The 15,123-nt window shown below is 39.5% G+C and overlaps 1 protein-coding gene across 1 annotated transcript; it reads left to right on the top strand.

Annotated features, from left to right (window-relative positions):
• Window positions 1-7,883: 7,883 nt before the first annotated feature.
• Window positions 7,884-12,619, top strand: RPL34 (ribosomal protein L34). Its single transcript, XM_036098086.2, has 5 exons — window positions 7,884-8,014; window positions 9,419-9,492; window positions 9,574-9,673; window positions 9,974-10,077; window positions 12,483-12,619. The coding sequence occupies exons 2-5, from the start codon at window positions 9,428-9,430 to the stop codon at window positions 12,565-12,567; spliced, it is 354 nt and encodes a 117-aa protein (XP_035953979.1). The 5' UTR covers window positions 7,884-8,014; window positions 9,419-9,427; the 3' UTR covers window positions 12,568-12,619.
• The last annotated feature ends 2,504 nt before the right edge of the window (window positions 12,620-15,123 follow it).

The following is a 15,123-nucleotide window of genomic DNA, read 5'->3' on the forward strand; positions in this document are numbered from 1 at the left end:
TGTTCATGTATTGTTAGGTGTATTAAAGGCATTTCCAACTTACCATATCTTCAGCATACAATGAGTTCATTGGGATGTAACCCATCGTAAGTCGAGGAAGATACGTATAAATTTAATAATGAAGACCTGCCAAAGCAAGATTACCAAAACCACGACATATTTGAAATGTTTACACTGAACCAGTTAAAACTTTTAATACACAAAATGCGGTGTGATGTAATTCAGCTATTCACAAATAATCACAGGATTAATAAAATGCATTAATTCATGGAGCTCTACAATGTGTGACACCCAATAATGGGACAAAGTGTGTGTACAAGTTCTACAATGAAAGTCTTTCTATTTCTGTCATGTATCTCAATGACTACCTCTATAACCTCATCTAGAAATAATGTTGAAATTCTTAAGTTCAAGCTCTTCTTGAATAGGACACTCAAGTCCAAATGCTCCTTCTCACCATTCTTTGATTGACTCCAATCTCATTCATTCATTAAAAAGAAATATTTTTGAGTGCTTACTATGCTCCAGGTACCACTTCTAGGTATTGAAAATATATCCATCAAAAAAATGTTTTTAAAAGGACAAAATTTCCCTACTCATGCAGCATACTTCTAATGGAGGCAGACAAAGTATAATAAACATTACACACACACACACACACACACATATGTATGTATGTATAGTATGTTAGAATGTGATTAGTGCAGAAAAAACAGAAAAACAGAACAGGGCAGTGGCGGGGATGGGGGTTGGGGGGGGGCAATGAAGGACAGAAATGAGCAATTTAAATGGGAGAGTTAGAATAGGCCTCACTGAAAAAGGGACCTTGAGCAAAGAAAAGCAGAGAAAGTGAGAGTAAGCCATGTAGATAACTGGGGGAAGAGCATTCCAGGCAGAGAAATAGCCAATGAAATAGGAACACCATGATGCCTTTGTGCAAATTAGAAAAGGTCCCCCACCTTTCCCCCACTGCCCAAATATTATTGACTATATTAATTGATCTGAGGAGAATATTTAAATTATCAGCTGAATGATTCTTAATAGATCTTAATACTTAATAGGATCTTAACAGATACTGAGAAGGAAATCAACAAATTCAAAACCCATTCTTGACATGGTTAAAAAAAAAACACAAATAAAAATTGATGGCTATTTTCTTAACACAAAACTTAGTAGATACTTTCTTGCTAATGTCAGGACCAAAAGAGAAATGCCCATTATCTACACTACTATTTAATACTGCATTTGAAGGATCAGCCAATGGAACTGGACAAGAGGCATAAGAACTAGAAAAGAAGAGGGAATATACCTGGGTAATATACCTGGAGACCACCCAAAAATTAATAAAAAATTAAATACCAATCATAGGAGAATTTAGTAAGATAGCATGATATAAATTAATAAACAAAAGTTCACAGCCTTCAATAAAAAGAAAACAATTAAATGGAGTAATGAAAAAGAGGAGGCATTTACATTAGCAACAAAACAGTTCAAACACCTATATATAAACTTAATAAGAAAAGTATAAAACCTATATGAATAAAACTTTAAAAATAGAGATGAATAAACGGAATCATATCCCATGATACAATGACTCAACATCATAAAGAGGTCAATTCCCCACAAGTTAATATATAAATATAGAACAATAAAAATGCCAACCAAATTTTTATTGGAGTTAAATGAGTTGATTCTAAAATTTGCATGTGAGTTGATATGCAAAATTTTAAATTATTTTTAATATTTTATATAAAATATCTTGAAATCTATAAAAAGCAATCAGGCACATGAGAAGACAAGATAACAAAAGCCAAGAGAAATATCACAAAAGAAAGACATCTGTGGGGAATTCAGATAATGGAGTTATCAATCATAAAACACTAAAATAATTACGCTGAATATACTCAAGCACTCAAGGTAATAGAAGTCAAGATTGAAAAATTAGCATATAATGGGAAGCATAAAAAGAGAAACAAATGGAAAGATGAGAACTGAAAATGCAATAACTGAAATTAAAAAGTCATTCAATGTGTTTAATAGTGCATTAAATATACTGAAGAGAGAATGAAGTAGAAGACCAAGTCAAAAGAAAGCAGAATGAAGCACTGAAAAACAAAACAATAGTAAATACTAAAGAGAGGGTGAGAAACTGTGGTGGTTTTAAGATATAATCCTAAAGGGGTGCCTGGGTGGCTCAGTCGGTTAAGTGTCTGCCTTCAGCTCAGGTCATGGGATGGAGCCCTGTGTCAGACTCCCTGCTCAGCGGGAAGTCTGCTTCTCCCTCTCCCTGCCCCCGCTTGTGCTCTCTCTCTCTCTCAAATAAATAAATAAAATCTTTTAAAAATAAATAAAATACAATCCTAAAATTATTGATACTCTATCCATCAAGAGGTGAGGCTATATAAGTCCACTGCCTTTGAATCTTTGGTGTGTGTTATTATTATTTTAAAAAGGAAATATAGGGACACCTGGGTGGCTCAGTTAGTTCAACATCTGACTCTTGATCTCAGCTGGGGTCATGATCTCAGGGCGGTGAGATCAAGCCCAGCGTTGGGCTCTGTGCTCAGCGGGGAGTCTGCTTGAGATTCTCTCCCTTTTCCTCTCCCTTTGCTCCTCCTACTTTCTTCTCTCTCTCTCTCTCTCTCTCTTAAATAAATAAATCTTTAATAAAATAAAATAAAATAGGAAATATATATTTGGTCTTATTCTGACACATGGCTCCTAAAACTCTTAGAATTCCCTAATTGATAAGAGCTATAAAGTCTTTTGTTCTGTTAACGAGGTGACTTTTGGGCCTCACCTAAAGCTAGGGGCTGGCTGCCTGAAGAACCAACCATGTGATTACAGAATTGGTGGGGGAACCACTTCCATGTGCCACTGTGCCAGGCCTAAACTCCATGGGAACAAAAGATCCTTTTTGGGGGGCCTCGCCCTATGTATCTCTTCATCTGGTTGCTGATTTGTACCCTTTAATATCTTTTGCAATAAATTGGTAATCTAGTGAGAAAATGGATTTCCTGAGGCCTATTAGCCACTCTAGCAAATTAATCAAACCCAAGGAGGGAGTCGTGGGAACCTCTGCTTTAGAGCCAGTTGGTCAGAAGCACAGGTAACAACCTGGACTCATGAGTGGCATCTGAAGTGAAAGGCAGTTTGTGGAACTGAGCCCTTGACCTGTGGGATCTGATGTTATCTCCAGGTAGACACTCTTGGAATTGAGTTGAATTGTAGGACATCTGGCTGGTGCCACAGACTTGCTTGGTGGTGTAGGGAAACCCCTCCCACCTGCCCTCCCCCACGCTGGAATTAGTGACCAGACCTTCAGCATAATGGAAACCATGAGCATAATAAAATGGTTGTTATTTTATACCACTGTGTTTGAGGTGATGATATATTGCAACTAATAACTAGAAGAGAGACCTAGAGATACAGTGATAGGAATACAGTGTGGAGCTGGAGTCCCAGAAGGAAAGAATGGAGCAGAAGCAATATTTGAATAGATAATGGCTGAGAATTTCTTAAAATTCATGAAAGATATCAAGATACAGATATAAAAGACCCTACAAACCTCACAGAATTAAGAAAAGCTTGCCTAAGCACATCATAGTAAAACTAATGGAAACCAAACCTAAAGAGAAAATGGTCCCAAAGATAGCACAGAAAAAAAGGACAGATTTCTTTTAAAGAAGAAAAAATAATAACTTGACTTCTCAATAGACCACGAAAACCAAAAAACAACAGACTGTTATTTTCAAAGTACCAAAAGGAAAAAACCACCAACCTTGAATTCTTATTTAGCATAGCAGAAGCTGCTGATGTCCTGCATCATATTCCTTCAGCCCAATTCTAATTTTGGCTTCATTTGTGGTCAGCTGATTAGTAACCTTAATTATATCTTCAAAATCCCTTTTGCCAGGTAATATAACATAATTATGAGAATATCACCATGGGACAGAAGTCACTGGGGCCATCCTAGAATTCTTAGCCTTCTGCCTACCACACATACTCTGTGACCCACAAATTCCACTTCTAGGTTTATGCCCAACTGAAATGTATACATTCTCTTCACCAAAATACATGTACCACAGTAGCAGCACTGTTCATAACCCGAACTTGGAAACCACCCTATGCCCTTCAACAGAAGAATAGTAGTATGTTTGCTCAATGGAATTCTATATAGCAGTGAGAAGTTTAAAAATATATAGATGAATATTATAAACATAAGATTGAATAGAAGAAACCAGCTACAAAGAATATTGGTCATTTATATAAAGAACAAAAATAGGCAAAACTTATCTATGGGGTAGAAGTCAGAATAGTGGTTACCCTTGGAAAAGGGGAAACAAATGGGAGTATGCAGAGAGGCCATTTGGAGTACTGATAATATTGTGTCTTGATCTAAGTCTGTTCAGTTTGTGAAAATTTATCAAATTATATATGTATTGTATGTGCAAAGATTTAAAATTACTGCTTCAAACAAATCTTAGAAAATCCAAAAGAATCTTCATACAAATTACTAGAAATAATAGAATTTATCAAGATGGCTGAAAGTAGAATTAATATACAAGCAGTTGCATTTCTATATACCAGCAACAAAAAACTAGAATACATACTTTAAAAGACAATAGAATCAGAAAATGTCAACTTTTAATTAACCTAGAAATTAATCTAACAAAAAGCATGCAAATCTCTATAGAAAAATGATAAAACTTTATTAAGGGATATTAAAGAGGACTTAAACAGGGGCGCCTGGGTGGCGCAGGCAGTTAAGCATCCGACTCTTGATTTCAGCTCAGGTCAAGATCTCAGGGTCCTGAGATCAAGCCCTGCGTCAGGCTCTGTGCTCAGCACAGAGTCTGCTTAAGACTCTCTCTCCCTTTTTCTCTGCCCCTTCCCCTGCTCTCTTTCTCTCTCAAATAAATAAAAAAAAAAAAAAGAGGACTTAAATATACGCTGAGAGATGTTATATTCATATTTATGAAAACTTCACATCATAAAAACGTTAATTCTCCTCTAATTGACCCACAGATTCGATGCAAGTGCAAACAAAACTCAGAGTAGCTGACTCTAAAATGTATCTGGGAGAGAGAAAAGGTCAAGAATTTTCTTTCCAAAAAAGAAGGAAAGGTAGTGCATATTTGCACTTCTAGCAGTTAGGATTTACTAAAGAATTTAGAGAGTGTGTAACTAATAAAGAAAAGACAAAGTGACCAGTGGAACAGGACTAAAGAGCCAGAAACAGACCCACACAGGTATGGAACTTTGGCGTACAACACAGCTAAGATATCAGATTGGGGGGGAAGGGGGTATTCAATAAGTGAAGTTGGAAAAAAAAATAAGATTATACATAATGGAAAGAAAGAAAATTGTATCCCTAACTCACTCTATACATAAAAATCAACTCTAAATGAGTCAATAACAAGACTTTAAACCGCTAGAAAATATAGGTGATTATCTTACAGACCTTTGAGTAGAAAAGCATTTTTTTTTTAAAGATTTCATTTATTTATTTGACAGAGAGAAACACAAGAGAGGGGACAGAAGCAGGGGGAGTGGGAGAGGGAGAAGCAGACTCCCTGCTGAGCACAGAGCCCAATGCGGGGCTCGATCCCAGGACCCTAGGATCATGACCTGAGCCAAAGGCAGACGCTTAACGACTGAGCCACCTAGGCGCCCTAGAAAAGCATTCTTGAAACAAGACACAAAAAGCACACACTCAGAAAAGATACATTTGACCACACTGAGATTAATAACTTTTACGAAAAATCTCTCAAATAAATGAATTTTAAACCTCAAAGTTTCCTAGTTGCAGCCAGAAAAAAAGTGTGAGGTAAGTTCGTCTTACTTCAATCTCACAAAAGTTTATGGAATATTTAGTTAGAGTACACAGAAGTCAATGAATGGGGAACTGAGAGAAAGATTAATAAAAACAAATGAGGTTCTTGGAAACATTTAATAAGATGTCCACATCTCTGACAAGATCGAGAAAAACGCAAATACAGATTGAAAGAGAAGAAAAGTCACATTATAGAACTGGGTTAAGTGTGATGAGGGAAAACTATGGCAGTGAGACCACTGTTCTTTTTCCTCTTGGGGTACAGGGGGGCGTGGAAAGATAAGTGAACAGTACTACAGTGGGGTCAGATTTCCCATCTCCTGTTGCCGTACTCATCTGTCCAGCCCAGTCTCTCTAGAGAGAGAATATATATTCCAAGTAAATGCACTCATTTGTTCACTCATTCAAAAACCACATGTGACTCTCTGTCCAATGCCTGGCAGAGACAAAAGGGATTCCAGAAGGACAACAAGTGAAGGACTGGAAGGGAGGAAGTAACTCATGACTAGGTCAGGGGAGAAGCAGCTATTTGAGAGTCAACAAAGGGAAGGATATAACTAGAGCCTGCCATCTGGTGTGGTGACAAAGATGTGAGGAATGACGTAATTAACAAGACTCACCATCCAGGACAGATCTCTAATACGAACAGGGCATCTGCCCTCAGTCACTTGCCTGCTTTCTCACCTCAACAGTCAGGCTGGGAAACCTGGAAGGGAACTTGAATGGATACTAGGATGCTCTACTCAAATTCCCACTTCTGGACCAATGCAGCGGGTTCGCCGCTGCTTCCCTGACTAGACATTGCTCTCAGCTTCAAAAAACTGCCTCACCCCTGGTCAGAGGGCATGCAGGCTCAGGACTGACTGACATGGGAGCGCAAAGGCCTGGCTCCCTCACCCGTTTGGGACAACTGTGAAGAGCTCTTTACTGGAACAGCTGAGGCCTCATTGTAGATCCCGTGCTTCTACCTTCCTCAATTCCTTAGGAGTGGGTGTGTTTTTTAAGGGCATCCCCCAATACGCCAGCATGCAACTCTCTCTCAGTATGTTTGCAGGGAGCCTAAGGTACAAATTTAAAGGCCCTTTCTAGCATTTTTCCTTAGGGCCCAGACAAAGTGCTCTTTACTTTTTTGGAGGTCATGAACCTCTTAGACAATATAATGAAAGCTAAGGATTCTTGTCTCAAAAAAAAAAAATATACATAGGCACTTAATGTAAACTTTTAGATGCTATTTTAGAGGGTTTTTTTTCCCCCTTCCTCCTCATTTTTTTTTTTTAAGATTTTATTTATTTATTTGAGAGAGAGAGAGAGAATGAGAGACAGATAGCAAGAGAGGGAAGAGGGTCAGAGGGAGAAGCAGACCCCCCGGTGAGCAGGGAGCCCGATGTGGGACTCAATCCCGGGACTCCAGGATCATGACCTGAGCCAAACGCAGTCGCTTAACCAACTGAGCCACCCAGGCGCCCCTTCCTCCTCATTTTTAAGGCGCAGCTCAAACTTTATTACCTATGTGAAGCTCTGTACATAATCATAAGATTAGCCACCATTTATTGAGCACTTGCTTTAGACAAGACCTGTGCTAAGTGCTTTAATTTTACTGTGCCTTTGATCATGGCATAACTCATTTAAAGACTTGCTCAAAGTAACACAGCTAATAATTAGCAGATACTGGATTTTAATCCAATTTGTTAACCTTGTGCTTTGAATGAATGACAAGAAAAAAGAAGGGAAAATTAAAGAGAGTAACTCCTCAAAGGTCACCTAATTAACAAGTGTCTGAATTGGGATCTAAACCCACGACTAACAACAAAGCTGGTGCTCTTTAGGCTAAATGTGTCCTAGCGCCCCTCAGAACGAAAAAAGTTGATTTTGTCCCACTTCGGCCCTTTGCAGCTCCCTTTGTCATTTGCATTTGTTTCTACAGCGATTCCCAAAAGAGCTTTATGCGGCGCTGTTGTGGATTGCTGACGGGCATCCAAGCCCCCAGGCAGGGACGGCACGCCAGTTGCCGTACAACATGGCGGCGCTATGCATCTCCCGCCCATGGAGGGGAGCTGAGTGGCATCCGTACTACAAGGCGGCGCTGGTTCTGACGTAATTTCCCGTCCGACGCACTCATAGTTAACCTTTAAACTTGCAAGCACTTCCCTTTTCCTCTTCCGGGGACGGTGTCCGTAGGTATGGTTGCTTTTTCCTTTTGCTTATTGCTACTGCCTCTACAATCGGCCGCCATCCGGGGAGTTGGGGGAGCCAGGATCTCTCAGCCTCAGCCTTTTGAACTGGCGTGGGGTAAAGGTTCAGGAGGAGAGCTGGTGATGAGCAGGTCCTCGGATTTTTAGCTTCGGACAGCCATCAAACCGGATCTCCCCTCCGGAGCCGGGAGTAGCCGGAGCTTACCGCTCGGGGCTTTGCCGCCTTCTAAGTTGCGTTTGGGGACCCACGAGTTGTGGTCCGGCTGGTTGAGACTCTGCGAAACCGCAGAACATTTTCGTATCTTAGGCCCACGTTTTAGCATTGGGCCTGTAGATGTGTTCAGGCTTTGGGAGGGCGGACGACCAGCATGTTCGGGTCGTTATTTCAAAATGTTTTCATTTCCAAGGCCAATACCAAGGAAGATAAAATGTTAATAGGGAGTATTCTGTCTTGGTTTTGGGGCTGTTAACGGAATGGTGGCTGTTTGGATCTCTCGCATTGGCCTTCGGTGTCCCTTTTGGTGTCTGACAATTATGTTTTAGTGTGATGTTAGTAAGGAGCTTATAACAACAAATGCAGGCTATTTTCTTTTACATGTCGTGTGATGAAGTGATTACGAAGTTTGAGGTAAAAAAAAAAATGAGGATTCAAGTCTTGTTTACGTTTTCATGTTACTTTGAGGGGTTAACTGAAAAACGGCTCCTGTGCGTACTTGCATAACCGATTTGCTAAGTGACCTCATTCAGCAGTATTATTCCCAGTTGATAAATGAGGGAAAAAAACCCAGATGCCATAATTCAAAGACGCTTTGATGCCAAAATATTATTTGGCGCTTGATTTGTCCCACATGCTACTTTGGGGCAAGACACTGATTCTTGAGCATCTTTTATGTGACAGGCACTGCAGTAGGTTGAGCAGGTTAGCTTATGTCATTTAATCTTAATGACAGCCGTGGGAACTCAGTAAAAATCTATTTTAGAGACAAGGAGGCTAGCTAGCCCCTTGTGCAGTATATTCCAGGAGATGGCGTAAGTGAGGATTCAACTTGTGTGTTCAGGTGCGGTTTTCCTTTAAAAACTTCTAAATTTACCTGTTACTAGCATTTTTCTGGACACCACCAAACAGAATCAGACTTACTGAGGAATAAGTGGCAAATTTTAACGAAGTACCATCATTGATTACTATCAGGAAAACAAACATGGGCCTCCTAGCATTCTTACCAATCACTTTTAAATATAAGTAGTTTTAAAGTATAGAATTCTTTTCATAAGGTACTTTAAGGATTATTGTATATAAATATGTATATGGAATGTATATATTATGTGATGCTGTTTTATTGTGAGGTTTGAATTATTTCTACAATGCAGTTTTATTCCATTCTTAATTTAGGCATTCAGAATGGTCCAGCGTTTGACCTACCGTCGTAGGCTGTCCTATAATACAGCCTCTAACAAAACTAGGCTGTAAGTATTTCTAAAATTTAAATTCATATTGTTGTTTACTCTGCAGAATGCTGAGCTTTTCCCTCTTATCTCACTTCCTAGGTCCCGAACCCCTGGTAATAGAATCGTTTACCTTTATACCAAGAAGGTTGGGAAAGCACCAAAATCTGCATGTGGCGTGTGCCCAGGCCGACTTCGAGGAGTAAGTGATCCTTCTGCTCTGAATAACAAGAACTAGTGAGCATTAATATTTTGGTAAGGGAATGAGCGAAGGAGAGGTCACCACTAGGAAGGTTGAGAAGTACTTAAGCATCCATGATCCAAGTCTGTCAAGAACATAGACTTTTAAAGCCTGTGTGACAGATACAGTGAAAAGCCTTTCAGATAAATCAGTATATCATTTCCTGTTCTGACCTGGTTTAGTGTTTATACTTGTCACATGTTGAATCCAGGACAGTTTCTGTTAAAGCATCACAAAATAATCTCAACATTGACTTTGCAGGTTCGTGCTGTGAGACCTAAAGTCCTTATGAGGTTGTCCAAAACGAAAAAACACGTCAGCAGGGCCTATGGTGGTTCCATGTGTGCTAAGTGTGTTCGTGACAGGTAAATATAACGTTCTTAAATGCACGTGTCTGTTCCATTGCATGCTAATCATAGAAGACTGGTGAAATTTAAATTAAAGTTGCATATTTTAGAATCCTCTAGACTAGGGATAATTGGTGCTGTAAAACGCATAAATGATGCTGGTTCAAATTAATTCACTTGCGATTTGGGGGCATCCTTATGCTAGATGTAGAAATAGGGGAGGCAGGTAAGAAACTATTAAGTTGTCAGATGGGTAGATGGAGAGCAGAAGGTCTTAAATGCGGGAACAAAATAACTACATGTAGTTCTAGTGTGGCTGGAGCAGAGTGTTGTAGGAGGTGATAGACAAGAGGTGGAAGTCTCAGATCATGAAGGCCCTTACAAGACAGATTTTTAGCTTGATCCTTAAGTATGGAGGGATTGATGGGTTTCGAGCAGGGCCGGGAGACCTTTGGTGGGCTGGAAACTAAAACTGCAGCAGGATGGATAGTAACGACACTCGTTCAACAAAAGGTGAGTGCTTGGGAAGGCGAGGCATGCCACCTGCATTAAGACCTAAAGGCTTGGTGGGGAGGGTCATAGGAGATGAGCACGTTCCAGGTAGAGGACGCGACTTGGGTATGTGAAAGAATTGGTAGTGGCCTAGGTAGGAGTGGAAACAGTGGCGTTTATGATGGTAACATTTACTGGGCATTTTAATGATGAACATTGTCACAGGTCCATCAGGGAGGGGTTTCTAATCTATTTTTTGTGAAGAAACCAAGGCTTGTTTTTTTTTTTTAAGATTTTATTTATTTGACAGAGACATAGCGAGAGAGGGAACACAAGCAGGGGGAGGGGGAGAGGGAGAAGCAGGCTTCCCACTGAGCAGCGAGCCCGACGCGGGGCTCGATCCCAGGACCCTGGGATCATGACCTGAGCCGAGAGCAGACGCTTAACGACTGAGCCACCCAGGTGCCCCGACACCAAGGCTTGTTTAAATTCTCATAGCCAGTAAGGGGCAGCACTGGGATTCATTCTAGGTTTTATTGAGACCCTTCTTTTAACCTTACTGATTTTATAAACATGAATTGCCTCTAAAGACTTACGTGGAAGGATTTGTGAGGTGGTTGGTCTTCACAAGTTAAGGAACTGGTTCAGAAAGTGGGTTGCCTCCAGTTTATTCAGCTAGTTCTATAAAGTGGTTGAGCTAAGTTTCTTAACCAAATCTGGCACCAAACTTGCAAGTTCACTCTGCCTTTCAGGAGTTAATTTGTAAGGGGATGGTAAGGCATGTTATAGTAATTCAAATACAAGGTAAATGTAACTTCCATGAAATACAAAAAAACTGAACTATGATTGAAGTTTAGAGGAGAAATTACTTCCAGGTAGCTGGAACTCTGGGAATGGTATTTGAGGTGGTACCTGAATGATAGGTAAATGTTGGCCAAGAGGTTGAAAGGGCATTGTAGGCAAGGAATGTAGAGGAATGAGAAATGAGATTGAAAAGGTACATTAGAGATGAGAGGGTCATGAATTAGTTTTAAGCGAAAGGGGTTTGGTTTTTTACTCCTTGTTCCCAGACTTTGCTAGACATAATCATGGGCACATTTATTAAAAATACGATTTACAGGCCCTAGCTCTTAGAGATTTGGGTGTAGATCTACTGGTAGTCTACAGGTTAGTATTAGCTGTGACTCTGAGAGGAGTCTGGTCTCTGAGTAAGTTTAGGGGATTTTTAAGGGTCCTGAGTGAGAGTGGCATCAGTTGTGTTTCTATAATATAATTAACATTGGGGAGATTTGAAGGAGTCCAAAATCCCAGGGATTTTAGGCTGCGTTTAATATAATTAGATAACCAGGAGACCAATAAAAGAGTATAAGTGGGACAGGTTTTTGTGGGAATTTGCTTTCTCTGTGGAGGTAACTTTGCTTTTAACAAATGGTAGTGAGTACCTGCTGTTTGTCAGGTCCTAGGCACTGTAATAATAGTGATTAATAAAATGTACTTCCTCTCTAAATGGAGGTTCAAAGTACAGAAATTGCAACTCCTTCCAAGTTTAATCTTCATAAAGTCTTGTGAAATGGGTATGAACTTACTGCTGTACCTTACAACAGAGAAGGTAACTTGCTAGTTACCTAGCTAGTAAGTAGCAGAGTTGGCTCCAGACAGTCAGACTGCAGAGTCGTTACACTTGAGAACGTGCCTCTTGCTAATAGCTTTTAACCCACCATTTTGGTTCCGCACACATAATTCCTTCATGACTCAGAAGAGGGCAGGTGCAATTACATAGAATTGAGGGATTATCCTGCTTTAAATGCCAGCGTAGGAAGGAGACCTTCAGCTAAACGAGCCTAGCCATCTAATTTCAGCTCCTAAGTGTTTAGTCTGTACTTGCAGGTTTCATTTACTTTTAAGTATTCATTTAATATTTTTCTTTCTAGGATCAAGCGTGCTTTCCTTATCGAGGAGCAGAAAATCGTTGTGAAAGTGTTGAAGGCCCAAGCACAGAGTCAGAAAGCTAAATAAAAAAATGAAGCTTTTTTGAGTAATAAAAAAAATCAGAAGGCTTGATCTGTTATTGCTGTTGTAATTTGTTAGTATACCTGTTTCTATGTGGTGTTTGGGGATTCCATGATTTTTAGGTGATTACTTTTTCTGAAAGACAGGAATTGGAGGTCAATAATAGGTAGAATTTTTTGATGGCAGCTCTGGAAGACTTGGGATGCTTTGAGAAGAGTGGCCCTTAAAATACCTGGACTTTTTTTTTTTTTTTTAAGATTTTGTTTATTTGACAGATCACAAGTAGGCAGAGTGGCAGACAGGGAGAGGGAGAAGCAGGCTCCCCACTGAGCAGAGAGTCTGACTGGGGACTCGATCCCAGGACCCTGGGATCATGGCCTGAGCCGAAGGCATACACTTAACCTCCTGAGCCACCCAGGTGCCCCTGGAAGTTTCTTTTAATTCCACTGAATCATTTCCATAGAATCTCCTTCACCAACGTTGATAGGACAGAAATGACAGTGTTCAATAAGTTACTTGAAATGGAATCTTTTTTACACCATCTTACTTAAACTTTTCATTTCCTTGGTTCACTTCAGTTCAAGATGGTCTATTTTGGAGAGCTCAGAACTTCATATTCAGCAAATAATGAGCTCTTGTATACAAAACTTCATGTCATGGGTCTAATGAAATTCAAATTCTGGTTGATGTTGAATTTATAATCAGTTCAGAAAATTAAAATAGCAGACCTTAGTTACATTCTTGAAAGCCATGTAATATTGTTTCTAACAACTCTTAATAATACAAAAGTATGTAAAGATAGTAAGGATAGCTCATTCTTAAGAGTGCTTAGACTGTACCAAGCATTTTCTAGTATTCTGCCTACGTAAGTTCATTTGAATTGCCTTCCAAGACCATTTTTTCAGATCATGTCAAGCTTATTTTTAATTTCAAGGGAGGATGGAGAGCAGAGCCCCCAGGCTATTTGCACAAGCCAAGAAATCTAGACATCAGAAGAGAATTCTGTATATTTTGACCCTTTTCCTCAATCTAGATGTTCCTGTTACTGGTGTGATGTAACTTAGATGTCTCAGGCAGAGGAGTGTTTTCCTCTTACAAAAGACTGCCCTTTTAGGAAGAAAAAAACTAACTTCCTGATAGACACAATTTTTAAACATTTTTGCAGAAGAGGAAAGGTGTCCTGGAACTAGTAAGTGGCTAAGCTGGCAGAGGAACTCAGGCAGTAAAGAATTTCTAACACTGGGTTTGCCACGTGCTTGACACTTCAAAGTACTTCACATCTGAGTCCCTTTAACAACCCTGTGATGCCTGTGTTATCCCCAGTTTACAAATAAGGAAACTGAGGCACACAGGTTGTATAATAGTACCCAGAGCCATCTGTTTTTAGGATTTTTGCAAATGACATATTTAGTGGTTGAAATCGACTGTCACTCCCCATAAACACGAGATGATAGCTGAGGCTCCTTTTGTCAGCATGGCGTCAGACAGTTGAGATCCATCAGGCGTCCCTAAACACCTGCCAATCCTAAGGCTTGTTAAGTAACCAGGTAAGAGTTACCTTCTGTAATGCTGTTGTACCCTAATTGTTTAATCACAATATAAGATTTCTAATGGGGACATAACGAAAAATGGAATTCTGAGGTAGATTAACCACTCATTTCACCATGACTTAGGTTGACCTACACTGCAGGGACAAGTATGATGATCCTGTGGTGTGTTCGGTCTAAGAATGTGAAAATGAGTACTTTTAAAAATAGCATTGAAAAACAATGCCTTAACATTTAGTTCAGTTAGTTGCTTTGTAGACTAGTTTTTGAAAGGCTTGAGATGTAATTGTTTAATACTGGCTGTGGAGGGGACAGCCTCCCATTTGCCAGCCCAGCATCCAGGTGCTTCCGTCTACCACACAGGGTGCCGTAGGACAGCTTTCCTGAACACGGACTACCTGGTGAGTACTACTAAGCTTCAGCAAAATGAGTGGACTGAGAAATTTGAGAAAGCTAAAGCATTAAAGTTACATTTCAAAGAATTTGTTAAATGGTTTAGCCTTTTTAAAATTTGGAACATTCTCACTTTTATAAAACGCCTGCAAACAATTTGAAAAGTATGGAAAAATAGAATGAAAAAAATCCCTTCATTTCAGTATACAGGTTATCATTTAACAGTTTGATGTTTTCCCATTTTGTTTTCTAGGCACAGGAGAGATTTTTAAATCAAAGTTGGAGGCATACTATATAAATTTTCAACCCACTTAATGGAGAAATATTTTAGTGGCTGCATCTGCCATCAAATCTATGTGCCATAATTGACTCTTTTGAACATTTAGGTTATTCCCAGTTTTTCTCTTTTTTTAATACTTGTGAGCATTCTTATATATTTGATCATTTCATTTATGTTGATTGTTTTTAAATTCATAAGCTGGCACTGAAGTATGGTACGTAAATAAAGTTTAGTTCCTGGGGTTACAGTATTGCTTCCTAAGTGTCTTAGTCTGCTCAGGCTGCTGTAACTAATTACCACAGACTGAGGGTCTTAAACTACAAACATATCTCAGTTATAGAG

The sequence above is a fragment of the Halichoerus grypus genome, chromosome 3 (genome assembly GCF_964656455.1).
Source record: "Halichoerus grypus chromosome 3, mHalGry1.hap1.1, whole genome shotgun sequence".
NCBI lineage: Eukaryota > Metazoa > Chordata > Mammalia > Carnivora > Phocidae > Halichoerus > Halichoerus grypus.